This window comes from Oryx dammah, unplaced genomic scaffold (genome assembly GCF_014754425.2).
Source record: "Oryx dammah isolate SB20612 unplaced genomic scaffold, SCBI_Odam_1.1 HiC_scaffold_10, whole genome shotgun sequence".
Taxonomy (NCBI): Eukaryota; Metazoa; Chordata; class Mammalia; order Artiodactyla; family Bovidae; genus Oryx; species Oryx dammah.
This window is the reverse complement of record NW_024070194.1, coordinates 9,691,464-9,717,486: the sequence shown is the minus strand read 5'-3', so window position 1 is coordinate 9,717,486 and position 26,023 is coordinate 9,691,464. Positions and strand designations below refer to the sequence as shown.

Below are 26,023 nucleotides of genomic sequence, written 5' to 3'. Positions count from 1 at the left end.
ACATTCCAAGGGAAGAAATAATAACAATAATTAATATTGCTGATGTTTACATAACATTGACTACGTATCCGGCAGAGGGACACTGCCTGGCACATATCTGATTTTCAGGACAGCCGAGCACGTGAGCGCTGTTCGTACTCCCATTTCACAGAGGAGGACGCTGAGACTCAGAGAGATAAAGTAACTTCCCCAAGGTCACCCAGCTAGACAGCAGGAGGCTTAGTATTCAAAGACTGCCAGAGTTCCAAGGTCCACAAACCTCTAGGAGGGCATTTTCCAAAGGACTGACAGAGGTGGAGCTGGAAAGTGGATCCCAGCAGGAGTTGTCCTTGGGTGCCCATAGTGGGAGCCCAGTGTGAGAGTGACGTCAATGACCAAGTGACCAGAGGCTCTCTCTTCTTCTGGGCCCAGAGGACAGTTTGTTCCCAGCTCGTGGCTATTTGTCATTCTGCCTCTGACCTAAAAGTTTAACATTTCATTCATAAGTTTGGAAACTACAAACTTGGCAGTGTGGGAAAGGTCCTTGGAGATCAGCTATTTTAGTCCATATTACAGACTCAGGTGGGGGGGGGGGACAAAACCCCCACTGAGGCCCAAAGGGAGCCGTGGATAAGGCAAGGTCACAGCGTAATTTTCTGCTAGCAGAATTAGTTTGAGGTCAATGACAGATTGTCTCGTTGTGTAATGATCGAATGTGTGTATACCTCTGAATCACCTGGGGAGCTCTTAGAGGTTTCTACACTCCTGGAGATTCAGACTTTGGTTGGCAGCCAGGCTTGGGGATCTGATTGTATGTGTCCCTCAGGTGACTCAGATGGCACAGGGCCATGGACTGTGTTTGGAAGTTGGGAGTCCAATGCCCTCCTTTGATTTGACAGTTTGGGATACTAAGACTCAGCATGAGACTTGCCCAACGTCATGGGGCAAGTGAGCAGGGCCTTTGCACAGGCTTTGCGATCTGAACCCAAAGCTCATTCTCCTTTTCCAAGCCACCTATAGTCAAATTATCAAAATGGGCCAGGAAGCCTGGCCAAGAGTATGACTGTGGTTTTCCCCAGCTCTTGGTTTCCTTCTCATACCCAAATTATGACTTGGGATGATGCCCGTTTCCGGGGCTTGGAGAGGGAGGGATTCAAGAGCTGAGATTCTTTAGGGAAAAGAAAACTGCAATGGGCTGTTCAGCAGGTCTGCGGGGGTTTCCCAGTGTCGAGTTCCAGGATTCAAGCATGACTCAGACACCAGCTTCATTTTCCATTTCAGGAGAAAGGGGAGGGAACGCCTACCCTCCAAGGGAGGAGACAGAGTGGAGAAGGGCCAGTTGTCACTTGAGGGGGCCTGCTGACTCAGGAAGAGCCACACCACCCAGCACCCGGAAGATAGAGGAACCAAAACCAAGCTGAATCTCTCAAGCATTTTTCTGGAAACTCTGCCTCAGTCTCTTCTTAACCCCACACCCCTAGAACCACTTAAGCCCAGGGATTCCCTGCTCCTTTCCCCCTTCCCACCATCCCATCACATGTTTCACTGTCTCTTTCCTTCCTCTCTTTTTTTATATATTTATTTGTTTGATTTTATTTGTGGTCGCACTGGGTCTTTGGTGCTGTACATGGGCTTTCTCTACTTGCAGTGAGTGCAGGTTACTCTTCGTTGAGGTGTGCAAGCTTCTTTTTATGGTGGCTTCTCTTGTGAAGCACAGGCTCTAGGGCTAGTGGGCTTGTCTTGAGGCACACAGGCTCACTACTTGTGGCCAGTAGTTGTGGTTCACAGGCTTAGTTGCTCTGAGACATGGGGAATCTCTCCTGACTGGGTATCAAACCCGGGTCCCCTGCATTGGCAGGCAAATTCTTATCCACTGTGCCAATAAAAAGGAAGTCCCCTTTCTTTCTCTTTTTCTTTTTTAAAAGTCTGGAATGGTATCTTGGTATTTGGAGTCAGATGTCCTAGATTTGAATCCCAGCTCAACCTCTTATGAGCTCTGACCTGGGTAGAGTCACGCCCCATCTTGGAACCTTAGTTTCCTCACCTTTAAAGTGGGGGATAATATCTACCTTCTCTGATTATATTATTATTGTTATTATTCTGGCCATTGTAGGATCTGAGTTCCCCAACTGGGATTGAACTCAGGCCCTTGGCAGTCAAAGTGCAGAGTCCTAACCATTGGACTGCCAGGGAATTCCCATATCTTCTCTAATTATGAGGATGAAACAAGATCACATAGATACTTAATAAACAGAAGACATTTTCTCAGAAGCACTAGATCATGTGAGTCATTAATAGACCAGAGAGATTTGTTGAGCTGAAACAAGGTGCTTAAAAGAACTGTTGAGCTGGAAAGCACCTCAGAAATCTTTGAGCCTTAATGACTTCCAAACCGGAGTCCAAGGGAACTGTTTACAATATTTCCAAATGATAAGGGAAGTCACACGTCTACTTTTGATAGAGTCTCAGGTTTCTTTACCTTTGTCTGGAATTGGATCAGCTCAAAGTGATAACATGGTTATCACATGCTGTTCAGAAGTTCTGACTGGCAAGTTACATGGGTCTTTGAAAAGTTTTTTTTATGTGAAAATAATTAGCAGAGGGTAGATTAAATGATGGAAAACATTAATCTTGTCCAACTTCTCATTTCATAAACAGGGAAGCTGAGGTTTAAAGAAGGAAGTGACTTGCTAGTCACCCAGCTAGTATGCAAGCTCTCAAAAACCTGAATTCTTTTCCTGGAATCAGTTACTTCCCTTCTTTCCATTCCAGAGGAGAACCTACGATCAAGAAAATCAAGGGAGTTTGGTTGGCTGAGGGAGGAGTAAAATGACTCATCAACCTGCTGTTGCCCTTTCTTTATTCTTGACTTATTCAGCAAATATTTACTGAATGTCCACACTGTTTGGACTCAGAAGAGGTTAGAGAGGAAAGAGTTATGGTGGCAGACAGCATCAGGATCTGCTTCCAGGTATGACTCGGAACCTGGCCTCCCCCCTACCCTCACCCATTATAAATATAAGTGGATATACAGCTATAACTGAATATGTACATTATAAAACACCCACTACTGTGTCTTCTAATATAGCTAAGTTGTGTCTGAGGACAAGGACAGTCTCATTTTAACACGTACAAATCTTCCTGACACTCAGTAGGGCATAAAATCAGTGCTGCGGTATTGGAAGCACCTGAATTTAAAACAGGTTGTTTGTTTGTTTGTTTGTTTGATTTTGGCCGTTTCATGTTGCAGATGGGATCTTAGCTTCTGCACCAGTGATAGAACTCCTGCCCCCTGCATTGGAGGCTGGGTTTTAACCACTGGATGACCGGGGAAATCCCCACCTGAATTCTAACTGCCACTAACTCTATATCTTTGAGACAGTGATGTTGCTTTCCTTCCCTGGCGCTTAGTTTTAATTATCTATAAACCAGAAACAGTGGCAAAATCATGTGTGGACTTGCTGGCTGGTTCATTTCAGGCTATCCTAGCCTTTAACTAGGAGAAAGAAGATGTTGGGAGTTTAGGCTGAAAACGGAATGGACGTTATCATTTCGTTAACTCCCAAACATCTTTCCCTCGCCCTTTGCCACTCGTCAACTGTCTGCTCTCGCTGCCCTCCTTTTTTTTTTCTCTCAACATTCTCCTCTAGAGGGCAAGCAAGCTCTACGTTCTGTTACCATACTTCCGTTCGCCTTCATGTTTTTCTTGTGCGCATGTGCACACTTCATTTCCGGGCTGCCCTGCTTTGTTTGGCACCACGCCTGCGCAATCTCAGCCCCGCCCCCTCCACCCCGGAAACGCTTCCTTCCTACGCGACCGCTACAGCCGCTGCAGCCGGTGGACCTTTGCCTCTCTAGGCCGGTAGGGCCTCTCCTCCATGGTCCTGACTGTCAGCACCGTTTCGGTAGCCAGTCGGTGCGGCTGGGCCGCGCTCGGACGCTTCGGATCCTCGAGACCGTAACCGGTGAGTGAACCCCACATGAGCTCGAGGACGAGCGAGGCCTGTGCAAGCTGGAACGGGCAGGGTTTCCCCTCACGCCGGGAATGGGTCTGTCCGCCCCGACCTCCCTCCCGCTCCCGGAATGGGCTCGCCGCCTCCATCCCAGTCCCTCCTCCCGGGCGGGGCGACGTTGTCATGGTGACGGCGGGCTGGCTGAGGCCAGGCGTGTGTCCTCGCAGGTGCAGGGGCAGCCCGGGGCCCATGGCGCGGCGACGGCGCTGACCCGGGCCTGGGCGGCGGCCGGGCCCCGGGGGCCGGCATGGCGGGCCAGTTCCGCAGCTACGTGTGGGACCCATTGCTGATCCTGTCGCAGATCGTCCTTATGCAGACCGTCTATTACGGCTCGCTGGGCCTGTGGCTGGCGCTGGTGGACGGGCTGGTGCACAGCAGCCCCTCGCTGGACCAGGTGTTCGACGCTGAGGTAGGAGCCGGGGCTGGCGCGGGCGGCGTTTCGGCCTCACCTGGTGGTCTGACATTACCAGGCTCTAGACCTGGCTGGACCACCTGACGCTGAGGAAGTGACTTCCACTTCTCTAAGCCCCAGGACCTCGGGTGCCAAATTGCGGCGGGGGGAGTGGGTAAAAGAGCATTCGTGGAGGTATAGTGGGAACTGCCTGGACTTTGGAGTCAGGCCTCTGTTTAAGTTACACGTACTAGCTGTGTAACCTGGGGCAAGTGTTGTCCTCTTTCTGAACCATCACTTTTCCTGTGTGCAAAATCATGAGACCGCTAGCCGGAGGCCGTGGACTGCAGTACACAGAGCTTGGCTTTGGATTCAGAATGCTTAGTGTCCAGCCCAGGCTGAAACATACCAGCTGTGGGACTTTGGGCAAGTTGCTTCATCTTTCTGAGCCTGTTTCCTCTTCCAGAATAAAATAATCCTCAGCAAAATGTTATGAGACCCAGAGGGGCCTGGGAATAAGAAAGTGCTTTGTAAAAGTGTAAGGGAAGGTGAAGTGTTAGCTTCACAGAGGCAGATGTGGTATGTAGTAATAAGAACAGTTCTTGGAGCCAGGAGATTTGGGATGGAATCTTTTCTCCTGCTTATCCTCTGTGTAGCCGTTGGGCAAGTTACTATCCCAAAAGAGGTAATGGTAAGCAAGTTATTATCCAAAAAAGGTAATGACAAACAGTAATAATAATTTTATGAGGTTATTGTGAGGATACTATGGAGTAATGAATGTCACTGTTGCATGCTGAAAGAGTGTAGATGTTTGGTATTTGATAGTACTGTAACAATAGTGATGGAAGCTGCATACCACCAGGTACCTAGTAGTATCCTCTTAGGAGGCTCTGTCCTCCTGAGAAGGACATGTGGAAATCTGAGGCTTTGTTGAAGAGCTATCTCATGCACACTACCTGAATTCTAGACCAGTAGTTGACAGACCTTTTTGTAAAGGGCAAGATTTTAGGTCAAGCTACTCAATTCTGCCATCATAGTACAAAAGCAGCCATGGACAATACTAAGTGAATAGGTGTGACTGTGTTTCAATAAAACTTTATTTACAAAAATAAGTCCCTGGCCCCCGGGGCCATAGTTTGCTGAACATTGTTCCAACTTTTATGCTGTTTACTTACTGTATCACTTTGGGCAAGTTACTTAACCTCTTTGGGTTTTTATTCCTTCTTTGTAAAATAAGGATAGTGATCCTTTCCTGGCTACTGTGATGGATGTCTGTAAAAGCAGCTTTTTAGAAATAGGCCGCCGTACAGACGAAGGGGTGCATTGGCTTCTGTGGTCCTGGCAGGATGTTCGTTCCTTGGAGGGGGCTCCTGGAGCCTAGGGGCTCTGCCAGTTTTCTCCTCTAGCATGTTTCCATTTGTGATTTCCCCTTCAGATCCTGGGCTTTTCCACCCCACCAGGCCGGCTCTCCACGATGTCCTTCGTCCTCAACGCCCTCACCTGGTGAGTATCACCAGTTTTCCTGTCCGGCTTTTGGGGTCTTAGCGCTGGAACTAACTTTCTGAATTTGGACCTGACACAGGCTGGCACTTGTTCCTGGGTGGAGGTAGACTAACGTGGGTGGCAGAGACCAGTTCTGGGACTGGCTCCATCATAGGATTTCTTCCTCCACTGTTTTGACTTACTGGAAAGCTCTTATGTCACTCTGAGCATGCTGCCCGGGGACAGCTTCCCTCTCAGATCACTTCCCTGATGTGGAATGAGGTGAGGGAAGGATTGGACTGGGAGTCAGGAGAACTGGATTCTATTCTTGGCCCATGTGCCATTAGCCAAGTTCCTTCCCTTCTCTCTGGGCGTCAGGTCCTCACTTGTACGCTGAGGACTTGGAGTGAGAGGTGGTTTAAGCAAAGTGATTAAGAGCTTAGGCTCCAGAGGCTGACTCACTTGGCTTTGACTCTCAGCTCTACCACTAGTCTAGTGACTGTGGACCAGTTAATCTGTCTAAGCCCCAGTTTCTTCACCAGTAAAATGAGGCTAATAATATTACTCACCTCATAATGGTCAGGGTTTCACGAGTTCATTCACACGAGGTACTTAGAACAGTGCCTTGCACATTGCTATTCTTGACCTTTCACTGGAGGTTGAAAACTGGTGGGGTGACTGTGACCTGGATTTGGCTCCCAGATATGTTCTGTTTGACTTACCCAGTTGTCAACCCATGCAGGGTGTTTAAGATTTTTTTCCACTTAATTGAAAATCAGGATATTTTATATTAAAAATCTAGATTTCTGGTGTCTCTTAAGCAAATGGGATGGTCAGCCAATTCCAGGCCAGCCTTCTAGCCTGGTGGTTTGTCTCGCTTTAGGCCCCACTTTAGATGGAACATATCTGCTTCGTGGTGCCACAGCTCTCCCGTCTCTCGGAGCCCCTTGAGTGGCAGCTGCCCTGATCGTCACGCTCATACTTTTTCCTCCTTCCCCGCCTTACTCACTCTCAGCACTACCCGCCGGGCTCCTCTGGGCATCTGACAATGTAGCCCCTGCCTCCCACTTCTCTCGCTTGCTTCTGACCCCTGTGCTGTCATCCTGTCCCCCCACACTCCCCCAGATAAGCTAATCGAAGGCCAGGACAACCCAGTGACAGCTCACTGCCGTCCTCTCCCCACAGTGCCCTGGGCTTGCTGTACTTCATCCGGCGAGGGAAGCAGTGTCTGGATTTCACGGTCACTGTCCATTTCTTTCACCTCCTGGGCTGCTGGCTCTACAGCTCCCGTTTTCCCTCGGCGCTGACCTGGTGGCTGGTCCAGGCCGTGTGCATTGCGCTCATGGCTGTCATCGGGGAGTACCTATGCATGCGGTCGGAGCTCAAGGAGATCCCCCTCAACTCAGCCCCGAAGTCCAGTGTGTAGTGTTGGGTCCTTTGGACACCCTGCTGGGCACTTGACCTCCCCTGCAACCCCTTGGGCTGCTTGGACTGCCAGATGGGGTCCAGCCCAGGCCTGAGAGGAACCCGGGAAATGTGAAGTCTTGGTTGGTGTGGGGGAGAGAGTGAGGCCCCCGTCAAGAAGGTGGGTAGCAGGGCAGAATCAGAGCTGCAAGAATCATCTCTGCGGAAGCCTTGGTGTCTGGGAGGTCGGCGTGGGCACCTCTTTCAGGGTAATAGCAGAATCGGAACCATGTCACTCTTGAGCCACCATTCCTGTCACCAGCCTGTTATTTTAAAAAAGAAAAAAAACAAGATAACTGGAACGAACCACTCTTTTTAGCCATCTGTCTTACCTCCTGGGACAGCAGTTACATACCTTTTCCACATTGCCCTGACTGCGGCTGTTCAGTTGGAACAACCCTTGGTTTCTGGATCCAAAGCCACAGAAAGAGATCTAGGTGCCCAGTAAGTAGCAGGCAGAGAATGGCAGGTGGAGGCATCAAGCAAAAAAAAAAAACAAAAAAAAAAACACCAAAAAACGCACAACCTGTGTTCTGCTGCAAGCATGCGCGCACACCCCCCTGAAACCTGTGACTTCTGGTTCTCTCTACTGGGTCCCCACCCTGCTGCCAGCTTTCCACATAGTGGGCCAGAGGACCCAAAGAAGAATCCCAGCATTGCTGCCCATCTCGTGTTTGACCTGGAGTCACGACCTGTTCTCTAGGAATGACCAGGCCCTCCAGCTCCCACAGGACCTCCGTTCTGGTGGTAGTTCCCTTTTCCTGCCTTATTTGGAATCCCACAGTGGGAGGGAACCGTGAGCGCCCCAGACCCAGGGAGCCCAGCCTTCCAGCTTGAGGTGTACTTGATTGTACTGAAGGAGATAGGAATTTGCTACCAAGGTATTTCTTTGAGGTGGAGTGTCCTCGGTGAGGGGGCTTGCAGCTGCCTTTCCTGTGTACATAAATACAGTATTTTCCATGGTTCTGCCTGCGCTTTATTTTATAACGCCATGCTGGGGACTGGGAGGGGTCAGCACAGTTAGACATTCATTAGAGCCAGGAGCTATTAAGAATTATTAGGCCACCTTCTTTTTTTTTCCTTCTTGAGCCCAGGTGTTCCTCCAGTTGGTTAAAATATGGAGTGCAGGGAACTCCTGTGTCCCACCCCCACGTGTAGCCTTCTCCACTTTGCCTTGGGTGACCACCATGACTTTCCCACTTGCCAGTGATTTCTGACTGTGCCCAGTGAAATGCACTGGTCTAGACCCACTTCCTCCTGGAAACCGCTGCTGCTCCCCTCGGGCCCTCCGTAGCCTCCCTGAGCGAGCTGACGGAGTTCCTCTTTCAGAGTTAGGGCTACGTAGATGGGAACTTGTGCCATCTCCCCCAGAAGCCTTTCCAGCGTCCTGGCTCCCAGCCCCACAGGATAGGAAGTGGAGGCTGACAGGATGAAAGCTGAAGAGTGAACATGCTCAGGCAGAAGCTGGGCAGAAGCTGGGAAAAGGCTCGGGTGAGGCGCCTCAGAAACAGGGTGCCCTGGCCAAGTGGGGAGGGAGCGGGTTGTTAATGGGCCGCTAATCCTGGCTGCAGAGTCCAGGAGGTGAGACTGGGCTGAGATGGCTTCCCCTGTGTCCGTGGGTTTCCCCCAGACACCAGAGACTCCGCAGGCAGGTGACTCCCTTTATTTTGAGGAAGCCTCCGAGCCCTCGAGTCAGCTGTGGTGGTTGCTCCAGCTGTGATGGCGCACCTGGGCTTGTGACACCCCGCTGCGTGTCTTCTCTGATGACGGGTCTCTGCCCCCAGAGTGTCAGTTGGATCTTTTTTGGAAACTGACAAAAGTCAGGGGAGCCAGCGTGTTTTTTTTTTTTTTTTTATAATGACTAAGCTGCTACTTTACTGAGATGTTGATGAATTCTAAAGTGACAAAGCGGTGTCTAGAGGCAAATTCCAGAGAGGAAGTAATAGCATCCACTGAGTACAAGAGATGTCCAACAGTAGACGAAGTGTTGTACGTCTCCTTGCTCACTTAATCTTCCCGACCACCTTCCGAAGTAGGAAGTATTGGGACTTTCCCTGGCGGTCCAGTGGTTAAGACTCCGCACTCACAGTGCAGAGGGCATGGGTTTGATCCCTGGTTGGGGAACTAGGGTCCCATATGCTGCTCGGTGTGACCGAAAAAAAAAAAGGAAGAAGTAGGAAAACCATCTGTGTCTTACAGGTGAGGAAACTGTAAGGAACTTGCCCAAGGTTACATTAGGAGCTGGCAGACCAGGATTTGGGTTTCAGTAATGAAATTAGTAAACTCATTCTGAAGACATTAATAGTCAAGAATGTTTACATTCTTATTGGTTAAATAATCTACTTTGTAATCGTACTTTCTCATCCTTAGTATTGTTGTAAATACTAAGGATGTAAAAAGCATTGTAAATATTACTTGTTTTCCAAGAAAAACTAATAGGCAGTACATTAAATATGGCCACAGATTTTCAAGTGAACATGAGGATGTCAGCAATGTTTTTATTTCCAAAGGATAAAGAAGAATACCTAGATCAGAAAGTTACCTCCGCCCACCCACTGAGTTGGTGTAGCTGTTGACTTTGTAGGGGTGTGATGGCTAGACACCCTGTTCTTCTCCCCGTTCACTACTCAACTCCAGCTATTTGGAGAGAGAAGTAGAAACTAGGACATAGCTGGTACTCAGACTAGTTTATGAACTGAAAGAAGGATGGTAAGGGAGAAAGGGATGTCTAACTCAGAGGATGCCTCTAACCCCTAGTTCTAGGCAGGCCTGTCCAGATCAGAGCCAAACGGAGGCCAGAATGGCACCGGGAGTGGGGGTGGAGGGAAGCTCCAGGTCCCCTTGAGTGTTATGGGAGGGACAATTAAAACAGGTTAACTTCCCCTGGAAGGTGAGTCTTACACTCGCTTCAGTGACTCCCCAGATCAGGGTAGCTTCCTCCTGGCATTCCTAGAGGGCAGTCGGCACTTAGCCCAGGGACCACAGAGCCTTAGGGGCTGGGGCAGTAGGGGCCAATTCTGGGCCCAAAAGAGAGCGGCCTTGTGGAGGGGGAATTAAACGCTGCTGCCGTGGAGGACTTCCCTGGTGGTTCAGTGGCTAAGACTCCATGCTCCCAAGGCAGGGGGCACAGGTTTGGTCCCTGGTGGAGGAACTAGATCCCACATGCTACAACAGACCTGGCTCAGCCAGATTAAAAATACATATGTATTTTTTTTTTTAAAGCTACTGTCTTGTTTGAGGTTTTCTGTAGGAAGGTAGCAAAGGGTGATGAAACAGTACTGAGACAAGGGGGTAGAGAGAGCTGAGAGCTTTAACCCTTGTCCTGCCTACCTGCCAAGCCAAGGACAATTCTAGGGGGCCTGATGTTAGAAGGCTTTAGAGAGCGGCCGTGGAGTGCCCGATTAAGTCCTGGAGTCCCATTGCTAGCTCTGAGACCTTGGACAAGCTACTTAACCTTCCCTGGGTTGAACTTCCCTGGCTTTTTGTGAGGGTTCAGTGAGATGTCATATGTAAAGCACTGTGCGTGATATGTAAGAAGTGATTCATGAATCTAAGCAGTTAGGATTAAGGCACCACAACCCCCTCCCCATTTTACAGAGGAGACCCCTTTCTTCGGAGCCTTGGCTGTTAGATGGGGGACAGGACTGTGCCCATAACGTAAGTACAGCAACAAAGTATTGAGCTCTTATGTGCCACGTGCTGTAAAGTGACACGTTTCTAACTTAATCCAGTGACAGCGGCACCATTGTTTTCCCCATTATGCAGACAATGAAACAGGTTTAGGAATAAACAGCTTTCCTCAGCATCAGACAACTGATAAGAAGCCAGGCCTGTCTGCCTCAGCAACCTCGTCCCCATTTCATATTCCAAACATGTTTAAATAGTTCATGGCCCACATTGGGAGGGGGCAGCCTCCAGGATCCAGATGCTATTTTAGCAAAAGGTTGTGAACTTGAACATAAGCTTGGCTTTTAAACAAGCAGCTGGTTCCCTAAAGGTGGGCAGTTAGCCAACTGCCCATAAGTGAGAAACAGGGCCAGTACTGGCCTTGGGGCTTTATTGTGGCAAGGAGGCATGGAAAAAAGGCCAAACGTTCAACATCCCGCAAGCTAATTTCAGCTACATCAAGCCTGATTTGCTCAGAGCCCTCTGGAATGGCTCTTAGTATCCCTCTTTTTATAAACAGATGAAATAGGCTCTGAGCGATCATGTGACTTGTTAAAAATTCAAACACTTAACATTTTTCCCTAGTTAACTGTTGGTTGGCCGTTTCTCCTGTAGTCAGTTTCTTTGTCTCCAAGATCATTTGTAGCATCCTGACCAAATCAGGATCTAACTGAACCCTGAAGAGGAGCCTCAGGTTGAGGTCGTTAAACAAAGGGAGAGTGGTAGTGGAGAGACCCTGGTTCTGGGATCATGGGAGGCGGGTTGCCTGAGCCTAAATACCAGCAGGTAGAAGGGATAAGGCTCCAAGGCCAGCACGCTGGCCATGCTGGGTCCCAACCAGCCTAGGCACACAGGCTCCTGTCTGCTCACTCGATGGCCTCCCCATGGGCCGCTCAGGCCCAGCTCTGGCTCCCAGTTGGGCAAAGCAGAAGTTGTCAATCTCCCCTAGGCTCAGGGCTTTTCATCCCCTACTTGGGGCTCCCCGGGGGAAGGTTCAAATGAAGATTAGTGCAGCCCTCTTTGCCCCCAGGGTTGGTTGGTTGATTTGGGAGCGAGTTGCCCTGATTGCTCACTGATAGCCCACTGGACAGAAGGTTACTTGAAGTTTGACAGAATGGAAGGCACTTGGGAGAAAAGGTTGAGTAGAAGGTTGATGGGATTGGTGATGCCAGGCAAGGGAGTCGAAATAGGGAGTACCCAGGAGTAAGGCTGGAGTGGGCATATAGCTTGAGGTGGGGGTTGCAGGAATGGAAGTTGTGTGGAGGGATAGGGGCGGGATGCCTGGGACGGGAACTCTGCACCTGGTGACCACAGGTGGGGAACAGTGGGGTACAGAGTGGTCCCAGGCCAGGCTGTCTGTGGTGGCCTGGTTTCCGCTGATGCCCACCCCAGGGATACTCAGTCACAGTGCCGGGCTCCAGTGGGGAGGAGGGATGTGAACCTGTGGATTCAGCGGGAGCCTCTCCTGTCTTTCCTCCTCCCTCCCAATCTGAGGGTCTCCATCACTGCCCTGACTCCCTGGGGGTGGGGTTGGAGGCTCTGCGCTCCTCCGTGGCCCTGCTGCTTCCCCGAGGGCACCTGTCCGCCTCCAGGGGAAGATAGAGGATGACAGTCTTCATCCAGAGAAAGCCTGGGCCCCCTCGGTTTTCCTCGCCCTAACAGCACATTCAGGGCCCTGTGGCTCCTACCGACAGCGGGGGTACCCCGACCGGACGTGGGTTTGGAGGATGGTTGTGCTGTGTCTGTCACATGTGAACAGTGAGACAAAAAAACAATTCCCGGCCTGATTGGTGCTTCCCGTGACCCAGAAGGGGCACGGTTCGCCGTTCCAGCTGACATCTACTGACGTCGGGCTAATAAGGGCGCAGTGCACGTGTTTGACAGGCTGGATGTGGTGTTGCACCTTTCCCCTTCAGGAGGTGGAATGAGGAGCAGCCAGGAGACCTGGTTTAGAGCTCTTACCATGCCACTTCCCAGGACCATCCCATCTCGGAGCCGCAGTGGTTTCTTCCTCTCCTAGCCTTGCAGGGCCATTGTGAGGCACCAGGCAGCCAGGAAGCACACAACAAACGTTCCCCTTCTATGACTTCATGGAGTGCCCTGCTCAGGAGGCCAGCTTGCAGAGTGGGGGAGGGGAACAGCCCACTGGCTTCTTCGCTTTGGGTTCTACACTGACATTGGAGAAGGCAATGGCAACCCACTCCAGTACTCTTGCCTGGAGAATCCCAGGGACGGGGGAGCCTGCTGGGCTGCCATCTCTGGGGTCACACAGAGTCGGACACGACTGAAGTGACTTAGCAGCAGCAGCAGCTACACTGACGTCGGGGACCTGGGGACAGACTGAAATGACCCTGAAGTAGTGATTCATACCCCAACCCCCAGTCCTTACCTTGTCGGAGAGACTCTTTCCTCCATTCTGTCCAGCCCCAGAAAAGCAGGCAGAGCCAGTGGCATATGGGAGATTTTATTTGTAGACTTAGGAATTCTCCCACCCTTCCCTCCTGGTCCATGATTGAGCCATCTCCCACACTCTCCGCAGCACACCTCGGGCTCCCATCCAAGGTCACACCTGCGAACAGAGACCTCAGCATCAGTTGGCAGTTAAGACCACCCCCAGGGGGCGCTGCAGGCCAGGGAGAGGGCTCGGGGACCCGGGGCACTGTGACGCCCAGCCCATTGGAGATGCCAGCTTTGCTGATGGGGCAGCCTCCTTTCAGCTGGACCCCCAGGCCTCTCACCCTCTTCTTTTCTTGGAAACTCAGCAAAGGGGCTGAAGTATTTCTTTTGCTAAGGAACTTTTTTTTCAGAGTAAATCCTATTTGTGGTTGGTGGTGGTGCTGGTGGTGGTTTAGTCCCTAAGTGGTGTCTGACTCTTTATGACCTCATGGACCATAGCCCACCAGGCTCCTCTGTCTATGTGTGTTTCCCAGGCAAGAATACTGGAGTGGGTGGCCATTTCCTCCTCCAGGAGATCCTCTTGACCCAGGGATCGAACCCAGGTCTCTTGCATTGGCAGGGGATTCTTTACCATTGAGCCACCAGGGAAGTCCAAGTCTTATTCGAGGCATGAGTAAATAAAATAGAGTGTAGAGCGAAGAGGGGATGGGGTGCAGCAGAGCCCTGCTTGACCTCTCCCCTCTTCCCCCAACGTTTGGAAATCCCTGGACTCATTTCTCAATGAGATTCTGAACCACAGCAGTTTGGTCTCTCTCAGGCCTCTAGGCAATGGATGCCCCGCCGCAGGACCACGTTTCCCAGCGTCCTCCTTCCCCGGAGCCCCTACTGGGGTCCTGAGGGGTCCACTGCCCTGCCGCATGGCCTTGGTCAGTGGCTTCCGCCTCTCTGGGCTTCCCTCTCTGGGCAGAAGGTCGGGCTTCCCAGCACTGACAGCCACAGCCCTCAAGACTCTGGGCCCAGCGTTTCACCCTGGCCTGGCGGTGGTGGTGTCCCACCTTGTACCGATGGACCATCGGCATCTCCAGTGATGCCGAGCAGAAGCGGGTGCAGCAGGGCCTGACCCAGCGCAAGGTGGAGGATCTGCACATCACCCGAGGCCCTGGGAGGTGGACTCGTGTGGGCAGCCCCTCAAACCAGACCCGCTGGTTCACTGTTTCCGGCTGCTTCACATCCTTCACGCGAGTTCTGTCCTGGTGGGTCTTCCGGAAGATGACCTGGGGGCCCCCAGTGGGAGGCTGCCTTGCCTGGGCTCTGGGGCCCGTGGTCAGGCCGCGGCCCCTCGATGTCCCAGCCTCAGGCCCCACTTGCTCCTCTCTCTGTGACACAGCTTCCTGTGCCCTGGGCCTCGACCCCTCACGCCCCTCAGGCTCCCCTGTGGGCTTTAATTTCTTGGAGACCAGCTTCTGGTAGGAACACCCAGCCTCCTCCTGGAGCTCTTTGTTATTTTGTTCCACTTCATCCCAGACATTATCGTACCTGGCAGGGAGAGGCACAGCAGTCAGCAGCGTAGGACCGAGGCTCTGGTCCTCCGCTAGTCCCGAGACGGCTGCGCTGCCGCCAGTTCAGGGGGCCTGTCAGGAAAGCCACAGAGAGCCCAGAAAGAAGCTTCTCCACCACTCAGAAGCCTTGAGCCTGGGGGCAGGGGATGCGGTGACAAGCACTGGCAGAAGGGATGTGAGAGGCTAGAAAAGCCTATGGCAATGGCTAGCAGTTAGGACACTAGAAACGTGTATTACCTGCATCGGCCACTAGGTTAGGGCTCTGCCTCTGGATTTCTGTTGATGGAGTGGACTGGTCCAGTTTTTTTGTTTTTTTAATTGTTTTCTTGTTCCAAGACATCTTAGAAAGTAGCTCCCCCCCTCCAATCCCACCTCACTTCTGGAGGGGCAGGATAGCTTCCTCTCAACAACACAGTTGGGGCTTGGGGCCCGTTAGGGCTGGCTGCTTTAAAAAGGGTTGGAAAATTCTGGGACTAGATGATCCTGACCCTTTGGGCTCGGTGTTTCCTGATCTCCTGTATCGAGGAGGTCAACTTAGAGGGAGGAAACCAGGGGGGTGGAGTTTGCCAGAGGTGTTAGACTTTCCAAAAGGGTATCTGTCACAGACTGCAGTCCTCTGCAACGTGGCTGCCCCTTCCTAGCTGAGCACGTGTTGGGAGGGAGAGGCCTCACGCTCAGGGTTAGACAATACTGAGAATAGTCATGGCCACCGCTGGTTGGGGGCCCACCAGGTGTCAGGCCCAGGACCCTCACCACAGTCCTGCAAGGCTGAAGGTGGCTTGGAGAACACGGGCTTTGGAGACATACTGCGGTTCAGACTTGCTTCTGCCTCTTACCGTCTGTGTCATTTGGGGCAAGAAAGGTGTCCTGTCAGAGCCTTAGTTCCTTCATCTGAAAACTGAGATAATTCTGTCCACCTAGTAGGGTTTTTATGGAGTAGATTAGGTGGAAAATGCTCTGCAGGGTACCTGGCCCTTGAAGAGTGAAAGTGAAAGTCACTCAGTTGTGTCTGACTCTGTGACCCTATGGTCTATACAGTCCAGGGAATTCTCCAGACAAGAATACTGGAGTGAGTAGCCTTTCCCTTCTCCAGGGGATCTTCTCAACCCAATCCATGGAATTCTCCAGGGGATCTTCCCAACCCAATCCATGGAATTCTCCAGGCCAGAATACTGGAGTGAGTAGCCTTTCCCTTCTCCAGGGGATCTTCCCAACCCAGGGATTGAACCCAGGTGGATTCTTTACCAACTGAGCTATTAGGGAAGCCCTTAGCAAGTGTCTTATAAATGTCAGCTTTCTTAGTGGGAGGGAGCTTGGCCTCAGCAGGATGACTAGTCTGTGGGTAAATCTGTGGGTGGTGATGAATTGGGAGGGGCGGGAAGGGGGCCCGCTTGCTCAGAGCCCCAGATGGTAGTTAGTCCCATGATTGGATGGTTATGACCATACTTATGACAACAGCTCTGAGTTCAGCTGGGAACAGCTTCAAATCCTAGCTCTGCCACTTAGCAGTTCAGTTAATGGAACAAGTTACAGCATCTCTTGAGCCCCAACTCTCCATCACTAAAATAGTGCTACTAAATGGCTCCCTTTCTCCCAGAGCCTTATCAAAAAGCGGGTTTCTAAACTCTTTAGCACAGTGCCTGTTCCTAGTAAAGACAGCTATTGGGCCCATGATGGGGGCCATGGGTGGGCCAAGCTCACCCAGAGGAGAGCCCCAGGATCTTTGGAACCCTGAGCAGTGAATTCCAACACCTTCTGGCCAGGTTATACAGTTCTTGGATCCGAGGCTTCGAGCTTTTGAGCAGCTTCAAGAGCGACAAGTGTTTTAATACCTGCCAAGGATGAAGAGACAGAAAAAAAAAAATGGAAGCTTCAGCTTTCTTGGGATAGCCTCCCAACTCCCACCTGGAGTTTGGCTCAGCTCAGCTCATGGTGAGGCCGGTTGACTCCTTCCGGGTCACCCATGGCAGCCCCGAGCAGCATAGTGTGGGGGCTCTGTCTTTCTTTAGTGGGCACCCAAATGCGGCATCTCACCATTTTCAGTCGGTTCCGCGCGATTACTTTGTTGACAGGCTGATGTATCTTGTCCTGTGGTTCCTTAGCTTGCATCTGACAGAGAGAGGGAAAGAGCACGTGGGGGAGATGCTAACACAGGATGAGCCCCCCGAACGCCTGGTAATGCCTCTCCACTGGGCTTGGGTTGATAAACCCTAGACTGTGATTTTTGTCACCTTGGTTTGGGGGTGGAAATGGGGAGCCTGTTACAACTCTCTTGACCCCCCTTCACAACTCCCCCTCCCCCTAGGCAGAAAGACTCCCATCCTGGGCGTGGTTGGATGCTTTGTTGAGACCTCCACTGGATCTAGTCCCAAGTCCAACCTTGGAAACCACCTTATTCTTGGGCCTCTTCTTTGTCAATGGACGTATGCTGGAGCTGTGGCACATATTGGACAGATGGCGCAAGACTGGTACCTGGCCCTGCCTGCGCCCTGTCTGCCCCCAGCTCAGCCCACACTCAGGCTGGGCATCAGGATGCTTGTGCTGGTGCTCCCAGGGAGGGGGGCTGTGACATCACTGAACTGTGTGACAGTGGCAGGTCTCCCAGGAGTATGTGTGTGGCAGGGGGGGAGGGTGAGAAGGTGACTCCTGTCTGGTAGGTGCCAGGCAGAGGCATACACTGTCACTATTTCCCTGCAAGGTAGGAAGATTCTCCCCCACTTTTTAAAATGAAGAAATCAGGGTTCAAAGAAATTAAATAATCTACTCAAGGCCAACACAGCTGGAGAATGGTGGAGCTGGAAACATAAGGTCTGACAGTCAGCCCACAAAACCTGGTTCTCAGCTGTGCTCATCTGTTCATTCATGTCATATGTGTTCGCTCATGTGCATCTGCTGTGTGTCCCGTGTGTTCTAAGTGCTGGAAAAAAAAATTCTGCCATCAAGGAACTTACATTCTAGTGGAGAAGAGACAGTATGTGTTCTTGTAAAGATTCAATAATGGGCTGTCTGAAACAAAGTATGTGTATGTGTGTGTGAATGTGTGTTTATCATAAATTTTACTGAAAGAAATCTAAAATAATAAAATTCTACAAATACTCTTATTGTGAATCCCATAGGGCCAGTTCAGTCTTACAGTATACTTTTCTCAAGTTTTGCCTAACTCTTGCATCCATAGTCAACTTATGGTTGTAATTGATGAACAGGTATCATTCCAACATGAATGTTGATGTTTTCATTCATACTAAAGAGTAAGAAGAAAGTGAAAAGGTGGAGGAATGAAGATTTTGGAATTCATTTCTCAATGATCTGATTAACTTGCTTACTGTCACTGTTTTCAAATAATGGGAGTATATTTGCTCAGCCTTTTTTGGGTATGTGTGACTATTTACAGTGTATAGGCATACCTCAGAGATATGGCAGGTTCAATTCCAGACCACTGCAATAAAGTGAATTACCAGAGTCTTTTGGTTTCCCAGTGTATATAAAAGTTACACTATACTGTCGTCTATTAAATGTGCAATAATAGCATTATGTCTGAAAAATGTGCATACCTTAATTTTAAAATACTTAATTGATAAAAAACCCTTATCATCATCTGAGCCTTCAGTGAGTTGTAGGAGTAACATCAAGGATCGCAAGTCACCATAACAAGTAGAATAGTGAAAAGGTTTGGAATATTGCGAAAATTACCAAAATGAGACACAGAGACGTGAAGTGAGCAAATGCGGTTGGAAAAATGGCACTGACGCACTTGCTGAATACAGGGTTTCCACAAACCTTCAGTTTGTAAAAACCTCACTCTCTGTGAAGTGCAGAAAAGTGAGATACCATGAGATCTGCCTGTAGCAGCTGTAGACAGGACACATTTACATTATTAGCATTTCCTCCGTGTGCTTTAGCCACCAGATGCACAAAGTCAACTCATTGGAAATGACCCTGATGCTGGGAAAAGATTGAAGGCAGGAGGAGAAGGAGGTGACAGAGGAAGAGATGGTTGGATGGCATCACCAACTCAGTGGACACGAGTTTGAGCAAACTCAGGGAGATAGTGAAGGACAGGGAAGCCTGGTGTGCTGCAGTCCATGGGGTCTCAAAGAGTCACATGACTTAGTGTGACTCACATGTCACAAAGTCACATGACTTAGTGACTGAATGCCACCAATGAACATTTCCTCCATGGTGTTCTTAAGGCTAGACCAGAGGTTGGCAAGATAGTGAATACGTTAAAGTTTGCAGGCCATGTAGTTGCAACTGCTCAACTGCTCTTGGAATGTGAAAGCAGCCACAGATAAGGAAATGAGTGGGCCTGACTGTGTTGCAATAAAATTTATTTACAAAAATAGTGGGCCGGATTTGGTCCAGGACCAACTCCTGGCCTAGACAATCAATAGGACAATAAACCCAAACCTGATTCGTCACACTTACTGATTTCTGTGGTGTGAATACTTCAGTCTACCAGAGTGATGCCACTGAATGCAGATTTGAACAGAAAGGCAGTCACCTCCGTTATATGTTACATATTTCTACCATATTTTTACAGTCCTGAAGATTCCCAAGATCATAGATAGTAGCAAAAGGTAGTAAGAAATTAGGAAGTGTTGAGTTTGAGCACTTTCCATCTTTGTTTTTAATATCATAACTCGATGAAGTTGATATAAGTTTTAATGATCATGTTGCATGACGACCAGCCAGTTGAGTTCCTAAAAATGTCACATGCCTCTGTTAACAGCACGCTCCTGTTAACGTTAGATGGAAAGAAGTGTGTGGAGAGAAGTAAACAAGGTGGACGGGAAATGGAGAACAAAGGTAGAAAGTTTGCTGTGTTAAAAGGGATGGGGCTTCACGGGTGGTTCAGTGGTGAAGAATCTGCCAGCCAGTGCAGGCAACATGGGTTTGATCCCTGATCTGGGAAGATCCCATGTGCCTCAGAGTATTTAAGCCCATGCACCGCAACTACTTTACTTGTGTTCTAGAGCCTGTGAGCCACAACTACCGAAGCCTGCATGCCCTAGAGCCCATGCTTCACAAGAGAAGCCGCTGCAATGAGAAGCTTGTGCACCGCAAGTAGAAAACTCACTACAACTAGAGAAATGCCGGTGCAGCAACAAGGACCCGGCACAACTGAAAGGATGAACACTGCTATATTTGAAATGGATAAGCAACAAGGTCCTACTGTACAGCCCAGGGAACTCTGCTCAGCGTTACGTGGCAGCCTGGATGGGAGGAAGTTTGGAGGAGAATGTATGTGTATGGCTGAGAATGTGTATGTATGGCTGAGTCCCTTCGCTGTTCACCTGAAACTATCACAACATTGTTAATCATCTATACTGCAATACAAAATAAAAATCTTTTTAAAGAAGAATGGGATAGGACCCTTCCACTGACAAGATGACATGTAAAGAGAGACCCGAAGGAGGTGAGGGAAGTGGGGAGAGGTAGTGGCAGAAGGTGAGGACAGAGAAAGTCCTGGTGAGGGGCTGGGCCAGATGGTGGGAGATTTGAACAACTCAGGCTGCTCTGAGTAATCTGCTCACCTGGCCGCGTCTGAATAATCGGAAGAGCTTGTGACTTACAGCTTCTCCCTCACCACCCCCTCAGTCGGCCAGTTTGATACCCAGATGGAGGGGTGTGCATTCCCATGGGGTGCTCACCTCTGCCTTTTAGGGGATGTGGACCAAGACCAGACTACTGCACAGCTTCTTGTGTTTTTTTTTTTTGGTTGTCAAATAATCCTTTATTTTTCTTTTTCCTTTGCAGTTGTTAACTAGCTGGGCACTCCACAGCACCACTGTTGATGTCATCTATGATGTCATGAGGGTGGCGGCCATCAACATTGCAGCCCACAGGCTGGGTGATCTCTTTAATGGTTCCAGAGAGTTCTCTAGCTAGAGACGGATGCCGCATCTGCTCGGCAGTGCTGACCTTCTCATCAAAAGTGGTGGTTCCACTGTGCTTAATGTTTTGCTGCCTCTTTCTTTCTCTTGGTGGTTCCGTGAGGGCTTTGATGATCAGGGCAGAAGCAGAAGGTACCACCTTAATCTGGGCCTGTCTGTTCTGAATGGTCAGTTTCACTGTAATACTTGGACCCTTCCAATCACCAGTTGCCTTGGTGATGTCATCACCAGCCGTTTTTGGAGACAGACCCAGGGGGCCAATCTTGGGGGCCAGGGCAGACATGGCATGGACTTCCCCACCAGTGCACCAGTGCAAAAGGTACACGAGTTTGATCTCGTTGGGGTCAAACTTTGGCGGCATGGTGAAGGCGGCTGGTGAACCCGGACGTGGGACGATTGAAGAAAGTTGCACCTTTGCCTCCTCTGAGCCGAAAGCTGAAAGCTGCACAGCTTCTTATATGTCCATGCCCTTTCTTATTAGGGCGGAGATGAGTGGGTGGTAAAAACAAAAAAAGACGCTGTGGGTCAGAAAAGACACAAGGAGGTGACTTTGGAGGGAAGGCCAGGCGAACACCCCACCCCTCCCTCTGTCTGCTTCAGTCCTCTCCCGGCTCCTCCGCCTGCTCGGGCTTCCGTCTCCCTGTCAGCATGATCTCAGCTCTTCCTGGACTCTGCTGGGCTCTGCTGGGCTGCATCAGGATCATCTGCACCTGCCACCTCGGCACCAACAGCTGGGGCCCTGCTGTGCGCCTTCCTCTGAGCCCGGGGAGTGGTCCCTCCAGAACATGGGCTCCTCAAGGGCAGGGATTTGGGGCTGTTCTCTTTATTGCTAAGCCCCCAGAGCCTTAGAAGAGTGCCTGGCTGACAAGAGGTACCCATTAAGTATTTTGTGAAAAAATGAAAATAAACGGCATTTTCTATGATAAGGGTAATGGTGAGCGGACTGCTGGAACCCTAAAGAACAGCCTGGGGAGGCCAGGGAAGTCTTCGTAGAGATGGTGACAGATAACAAAGGAAGAATAGGGTTGCCAGGCAAAAGGCTGTGGGGCTCCTGGAGTTTCAAATTACAGGTGTGGGAGAGAACTATGAAGCGGGGTATGTGCTGGAATAGAACGTAGAAACCCAGAGTGACGGTAGCCAAACCTGGGGGAGTGAGCCAGACAGGCTCCATCACAGGCTAAGAGGCTTGGAGCTGGTCCTGAGGGTCAGGGCCTTGGGAGTGTTCCCAGGCGACGGGGCTTGAGTGGGCCCTGGCGGCTGGCCCAGCCGCCTCCGCATTCTGTTCCAGCCGGTTCTTTTCACACCGTCACTCCCTTTCCTCCCTTCAGAAGCTTGGGGGTGCATCCCCAGGGGGGCAGTTTTTCTCTGTGACCAGACGTCGTACCCCAACAACGGCTCCTAAAGCAGCGGGTCCTTGTTCAGTCTTGTTCATCTCTTCCATTAACACGGTAAAAACCATTTATGGGCAGAGCGATACCCATGGACGTGCAGCTGGTCAGCCTTCTGGATCACATCCAAGGCACTTCAGTGAGAAACCACCGCCCTCTCTTTTTTCTCTTAGTTGTGGTAAAATACACATAACATTGACCATTAATCATTTTAAGTGGGCAGCTCAGTAGCGCCCAGTACTTTCACATCGCTATGCAACATCACCACCATCCGCCTCCCAGACTCTTCATCCCCCTAAATGGAAACTCAATACCCATTAAGCGACAGCCCCCCATTCCCCAGCCCCCTCAACCCCAGCAACCAGCAGCCTACTTTCTGTCTGTATGCATTTGACTGCTCCAGGAACCTCACACACTATGTGTCCCGCTCTGATGGTTTATTTCAGTCAGCACAATGTCCCCAAGGTTCAGCTTGTGCCAGAATTCCCTTCCTTTAGGGCTGGACTCTGTCCTCTTGTAAGTATAGACCATATTTTATCTGCTCGTCCATCGGTGGGCACTTGGGTTGCGTCCACCTTTTCGGCTTCCGTGAATAATGCTGCTATGAACGTGGGTGTGCAACTATCTTTCCTCAAGACCCTGCTTTAAATTCTTTGAGTATAAACTCACAAGTAGAGTTTATGGACCATATGGCAATTCTACTTTTGATTTCTTGAGGACCCACCATACCGTTTTCTAGAGTGGCTGCACTATTTTGCATTCCCAACGACCTTTCAGTTTCACCACATCCTCACCGATGGTTGTTATTTTTCATTCTTCCTCCCCTCCTCTTTTTCCTCCTTCCTCCCTCCCTCCCTCTCTTTCCTTCTCTCCTTCTTTCTTTCTGCAACAGCCGTACTAGTGGTTGTGGATCTACCCTTTTTTGTGGTGGTTTTGTTTCACAGTGTGTGTTGATCACTCAGTTGTATCCGACTCTGCGACCTCACAGACTGTAACCTGCCAGGCTCCTCTGTCCATGGAATTCTCCAGGCAAGAATACTGGAGTGGGTAGCCATTCCCTTCTCAAGGGAATCTTCCCCACCCAGGGATCAAACCCAGATTTCCTGCACTGCAGGCAGATTCTTTACTGTCTGAGACACCAGGGAAGCACCTATATATGGTAAAATTCACCCTTTTTAGTGTGCGGTTCTATGGTAAGTTCTTGTTACTGTACAAACACCACAGTCAATGTGTAGAATGGTTTCATAACCTCCCTAAGTTCTCATGTAATCTATTTGTAGTTAACTCCTTGTCCCACCCACAACCCTGGCAGCAACGAATGTATTTTCAGTCCCTATAGCTTTACCTTTTCCAGAACATTATATAAACGGAATCCTATAGCTTATAGACTTTTGAATAGAATTCATTCACTTAATACAATGCATTTGAGATTTACACATATTGGGTATATCAGTGCAATATCACAGCCAGGAGATTGATGTAAACACAATAGACAGACCTAACTCAGATTTTGTCAGTTTTACCTGCACTCATTTGTGTGTGTGTGTTCCATCACTGTGAAAACTCTCTTGTGCTATCTGCTCCGCTCCCCAGTCTCATCCCTAATCCCTAGACAATCACTGATCATTCTCCATTTCTGCAATTTTATTGTTTCAAGAATGTTATGTGAGTAGGATCCCACAGTATGTAACCTTTCGAGATGGACTTTTTTTCATTCAGGATAATGCTGTGGAGATTCATCCAAGTTGTTGCAGGTGTAACAGTTCCTTCTATAAATTAAAAAAAAAATCATTACAGATTCACAGAAAATTCCAAAAAAATATAATAGAGGTCCTGTATCTCGTTCTCTCATTCCCCGCCCCCGAAGGGTAACATCTTGCATAACTATATTCCAATGTCAGAACCACTCATAGATCCATGTAACCACGATCAAGATACAGAAGTGTTCCGTCATTTCAGGCTTGCAAATGCTGTTTATAGGCATGCCCACACCCTCTTTCCTCTGACCCCTAACCCCTGGCAACCCATCTCCATTTCTATATTTTTGTTATTTCAATAGTGTTATACTGTATAAATGGAATCATACAATACGTAACATTTCAAACCTGGTGCTCCCCCCCCCCAATGCTCTCGATATCCATCCAGTTGTTTTGGGTATCAATAATTTGTTCCTTTTTGGCTGAGTATTATTACACAGTATGAATGTGCCGTGATTTGTTTAACCATTCACCCACTGAAGAATATTTGGGTTGTTTCTCATTTAGGGCTGTTACAAATAAAGCTGGCAGGAGCACTCATGTACAGGTTTTACAGGGACATAGTTTAATGTCTCGGTAATAAATATCAAGGAGGATGATTGCTAGATCATATGGTAAGTACGTGTTTAGTTTTTCTAAGGAACCGCCGATCTATTTTCCAGAGGGACTATATCACTTTACATTTCCATCAGCAAGGTTTGAATGGTTAGCTTCTCTGCATCCTGACCTGCTTTTAGTATGGTCACTAACTTTTAATTAACTGGCATAAAATGGATGCACAGTGCTTTTAATTTGCATTTCCCTACTGGCTGTTGGTGTGGAGCATATTTTACTGTGTTTATTTGCCATCTCTGTATGCTCTGTGGTGAAATGGCTGTTCAAATCTTTTGCTCATTTTCAACTGGATTGTTTGTTTTTTCACTGTTGAGTTTTGAACGTTCTTTGTACAGACTAGATGAGTCCCTTTGTAAGATGTGTGATTTGCAGATATTTTCTTCCCACATCTGTTTACCTTAAAAAAAAACAAACCAACAACAACCTTTTTTCCCCTTTTGATGAGAACTCTTAAGATTGATCTGCTTTCTTGTATTTATTTGACTGTGTTGGCTCTCCATTGCGGCACAGGGGATCTTTTATTGGCGGCATGCAGGGTAAAGTGAAAGGCAGAAAACGTGCCTAATGAGCTGGGATCTGGTTAAGGATATTTCCAAATCATGTGTTAAAGGTGCAACTTGGTGTCTTCTTGCTGCTTAAACACAAGAGGTGGTAGGGAAACGGCAGCAGTTCTCAAGTGAGCACATGATGGTGCCTTCTGAGGAGACCTTTGTCAATATCTGGAGACATTTCTGGTTATCAGACCTGGAGAGGTTGCCACTGGCATCTAGTTAGTAGGGGCTGGGGATGCTGCTGAATGTTCTGTAATGGACAAACCCCTCTCAACACCACCTCCTCCCTCCTGGGACTTCCCTGGTGGTACATTGGGCAAGAATGCTCCACCAGTGCAGGGGACATGAGTCCCATCCCTGGTCTGGGGAGATTCCGCAAGTCATGAAGCAGCTAAGCCCACGGACCACAGCTACTGAGCCCGAGCTCTAGAGCCAGGGAGCCGCAACTGCTGAGCCAGTGTGCTGCAGCTGCTGAAGCCCACACGTCTAGAGTCCATGCTCTGAAACCAGAGAAGCCACGGCAAGGAGAAGCTCATGCACCGTAACTAGAGAGTGTCCCCTACTCACTGCAATTAGAGAAAGCCTGCATGAGGCAATGAAGACCCCACGCAACCAATAAACAAATAAAAAGAATTATCCTGCCTGAGATGTCAATAGTGCTGAGGTTGAGAAATCCTGAGCTAAAAGGGAGAACTGTTAAATATGAAGGAGCCAGGACTTTGTGGTTGAAAATTCTCAGCCCCTCTACCTGGCAAATGATAGTAAAGTTAACTAGTGGTTTCCCAGCAAAGCTCAAATCCAGAGCAGCACCAGAAAAACATGGTCCAAAGGAAAGTGAGAATGTAACTATCAAGTCTTTTGTGTGCA

The 26,023-nt window shown here is 49.4% G+C and overlaps 2 protein-coding genes across 8 annotated transcripts in view; one reads left to right on the top strand and one right to left on the bottom strand.

Annotated features, from left to right (window-relative positions):
- The first annotated feature begins 3,768 nt into the window (after positions 1-3,768).
- Positions 3,769-26,023, top strand: part of SYS1 (SYS1 golgi trafficking protein) — a 34,547-nt gene continuing 12,292 nt past the window's right edge. Inside the window, exons 1-6 of one of the 7 annotated variants that reach the window (XR_005722550.1) lie at positions 3,769-3,944; positions 4,160-4,401; positions 5,819-5,886; positions 19,681-19,757; positions 19,925-20,117; positions 20,709-20,903. Coding sequence is in view for 4 of the 7 variants with exons in the window: in XM_040248928.1 (XP_040104862.1) it covers positions 4,240-4,401; positions 5,819-5,886; positions 7,051-7,291 (471 nt within the window). In the remaining 3 variants the exon portion in view is untranslated. Of the gene's footprint in view, positions 3,945-4,143; positions 4,402-5,818; positions 5,887-7,050; positions 8,295-19,680; positions 19,872-19,924; positions 20,118-20,708; positions 21,784-26,023 lie in introns of those variants that run through there. The other 6 variants (XR_005722552.1, XM_040248930.1, XM_040248931.1 and 3 more) reach the window with 6 other exon arrangements.
- TP53TG5 (TP53 target 5) lies at positions 14,214-17,060 on the bottom strand. The gene is made up of 3 exons (XM_040248724.1): positions 16,986-17,060; positions 16,653-16,783; positions 14,214-14,928 (listed from the first exon to the last, which is right to left on the bottom strand). Exons 1-3 carry the CDS (start codon positions 17,058-17,060, stop codon positions 14,214-14,216), a joined length of 921 nt encoding a protein of 306 aa, XP_040104658.1.

Bases quoted from the DNA above. Each gene is read 5' to 3' on its own strand.
- TP53TG5 (XM_040248724.1), bottom strand. From the start codon at position 17,060: ATGCAAGCTAAGGAACCACAGGACAAGATACATCAGCCTGTCAACAAA. The intron at 16,784-16,985 runs GTGAGATGCCGC...CATCCTTGGCAG, and splicing joins CGCGGAACCGACTGAAAATG to GTATTAAAACACTTGTCGCT. The intron at 14,929-16,652 runs GTGAGCTTGGCC...TCTCCCTGCCAG, and splicing joins ATCCTGGGGCTCTCCTCTGG to GTACGATAATGTCTGGGATG.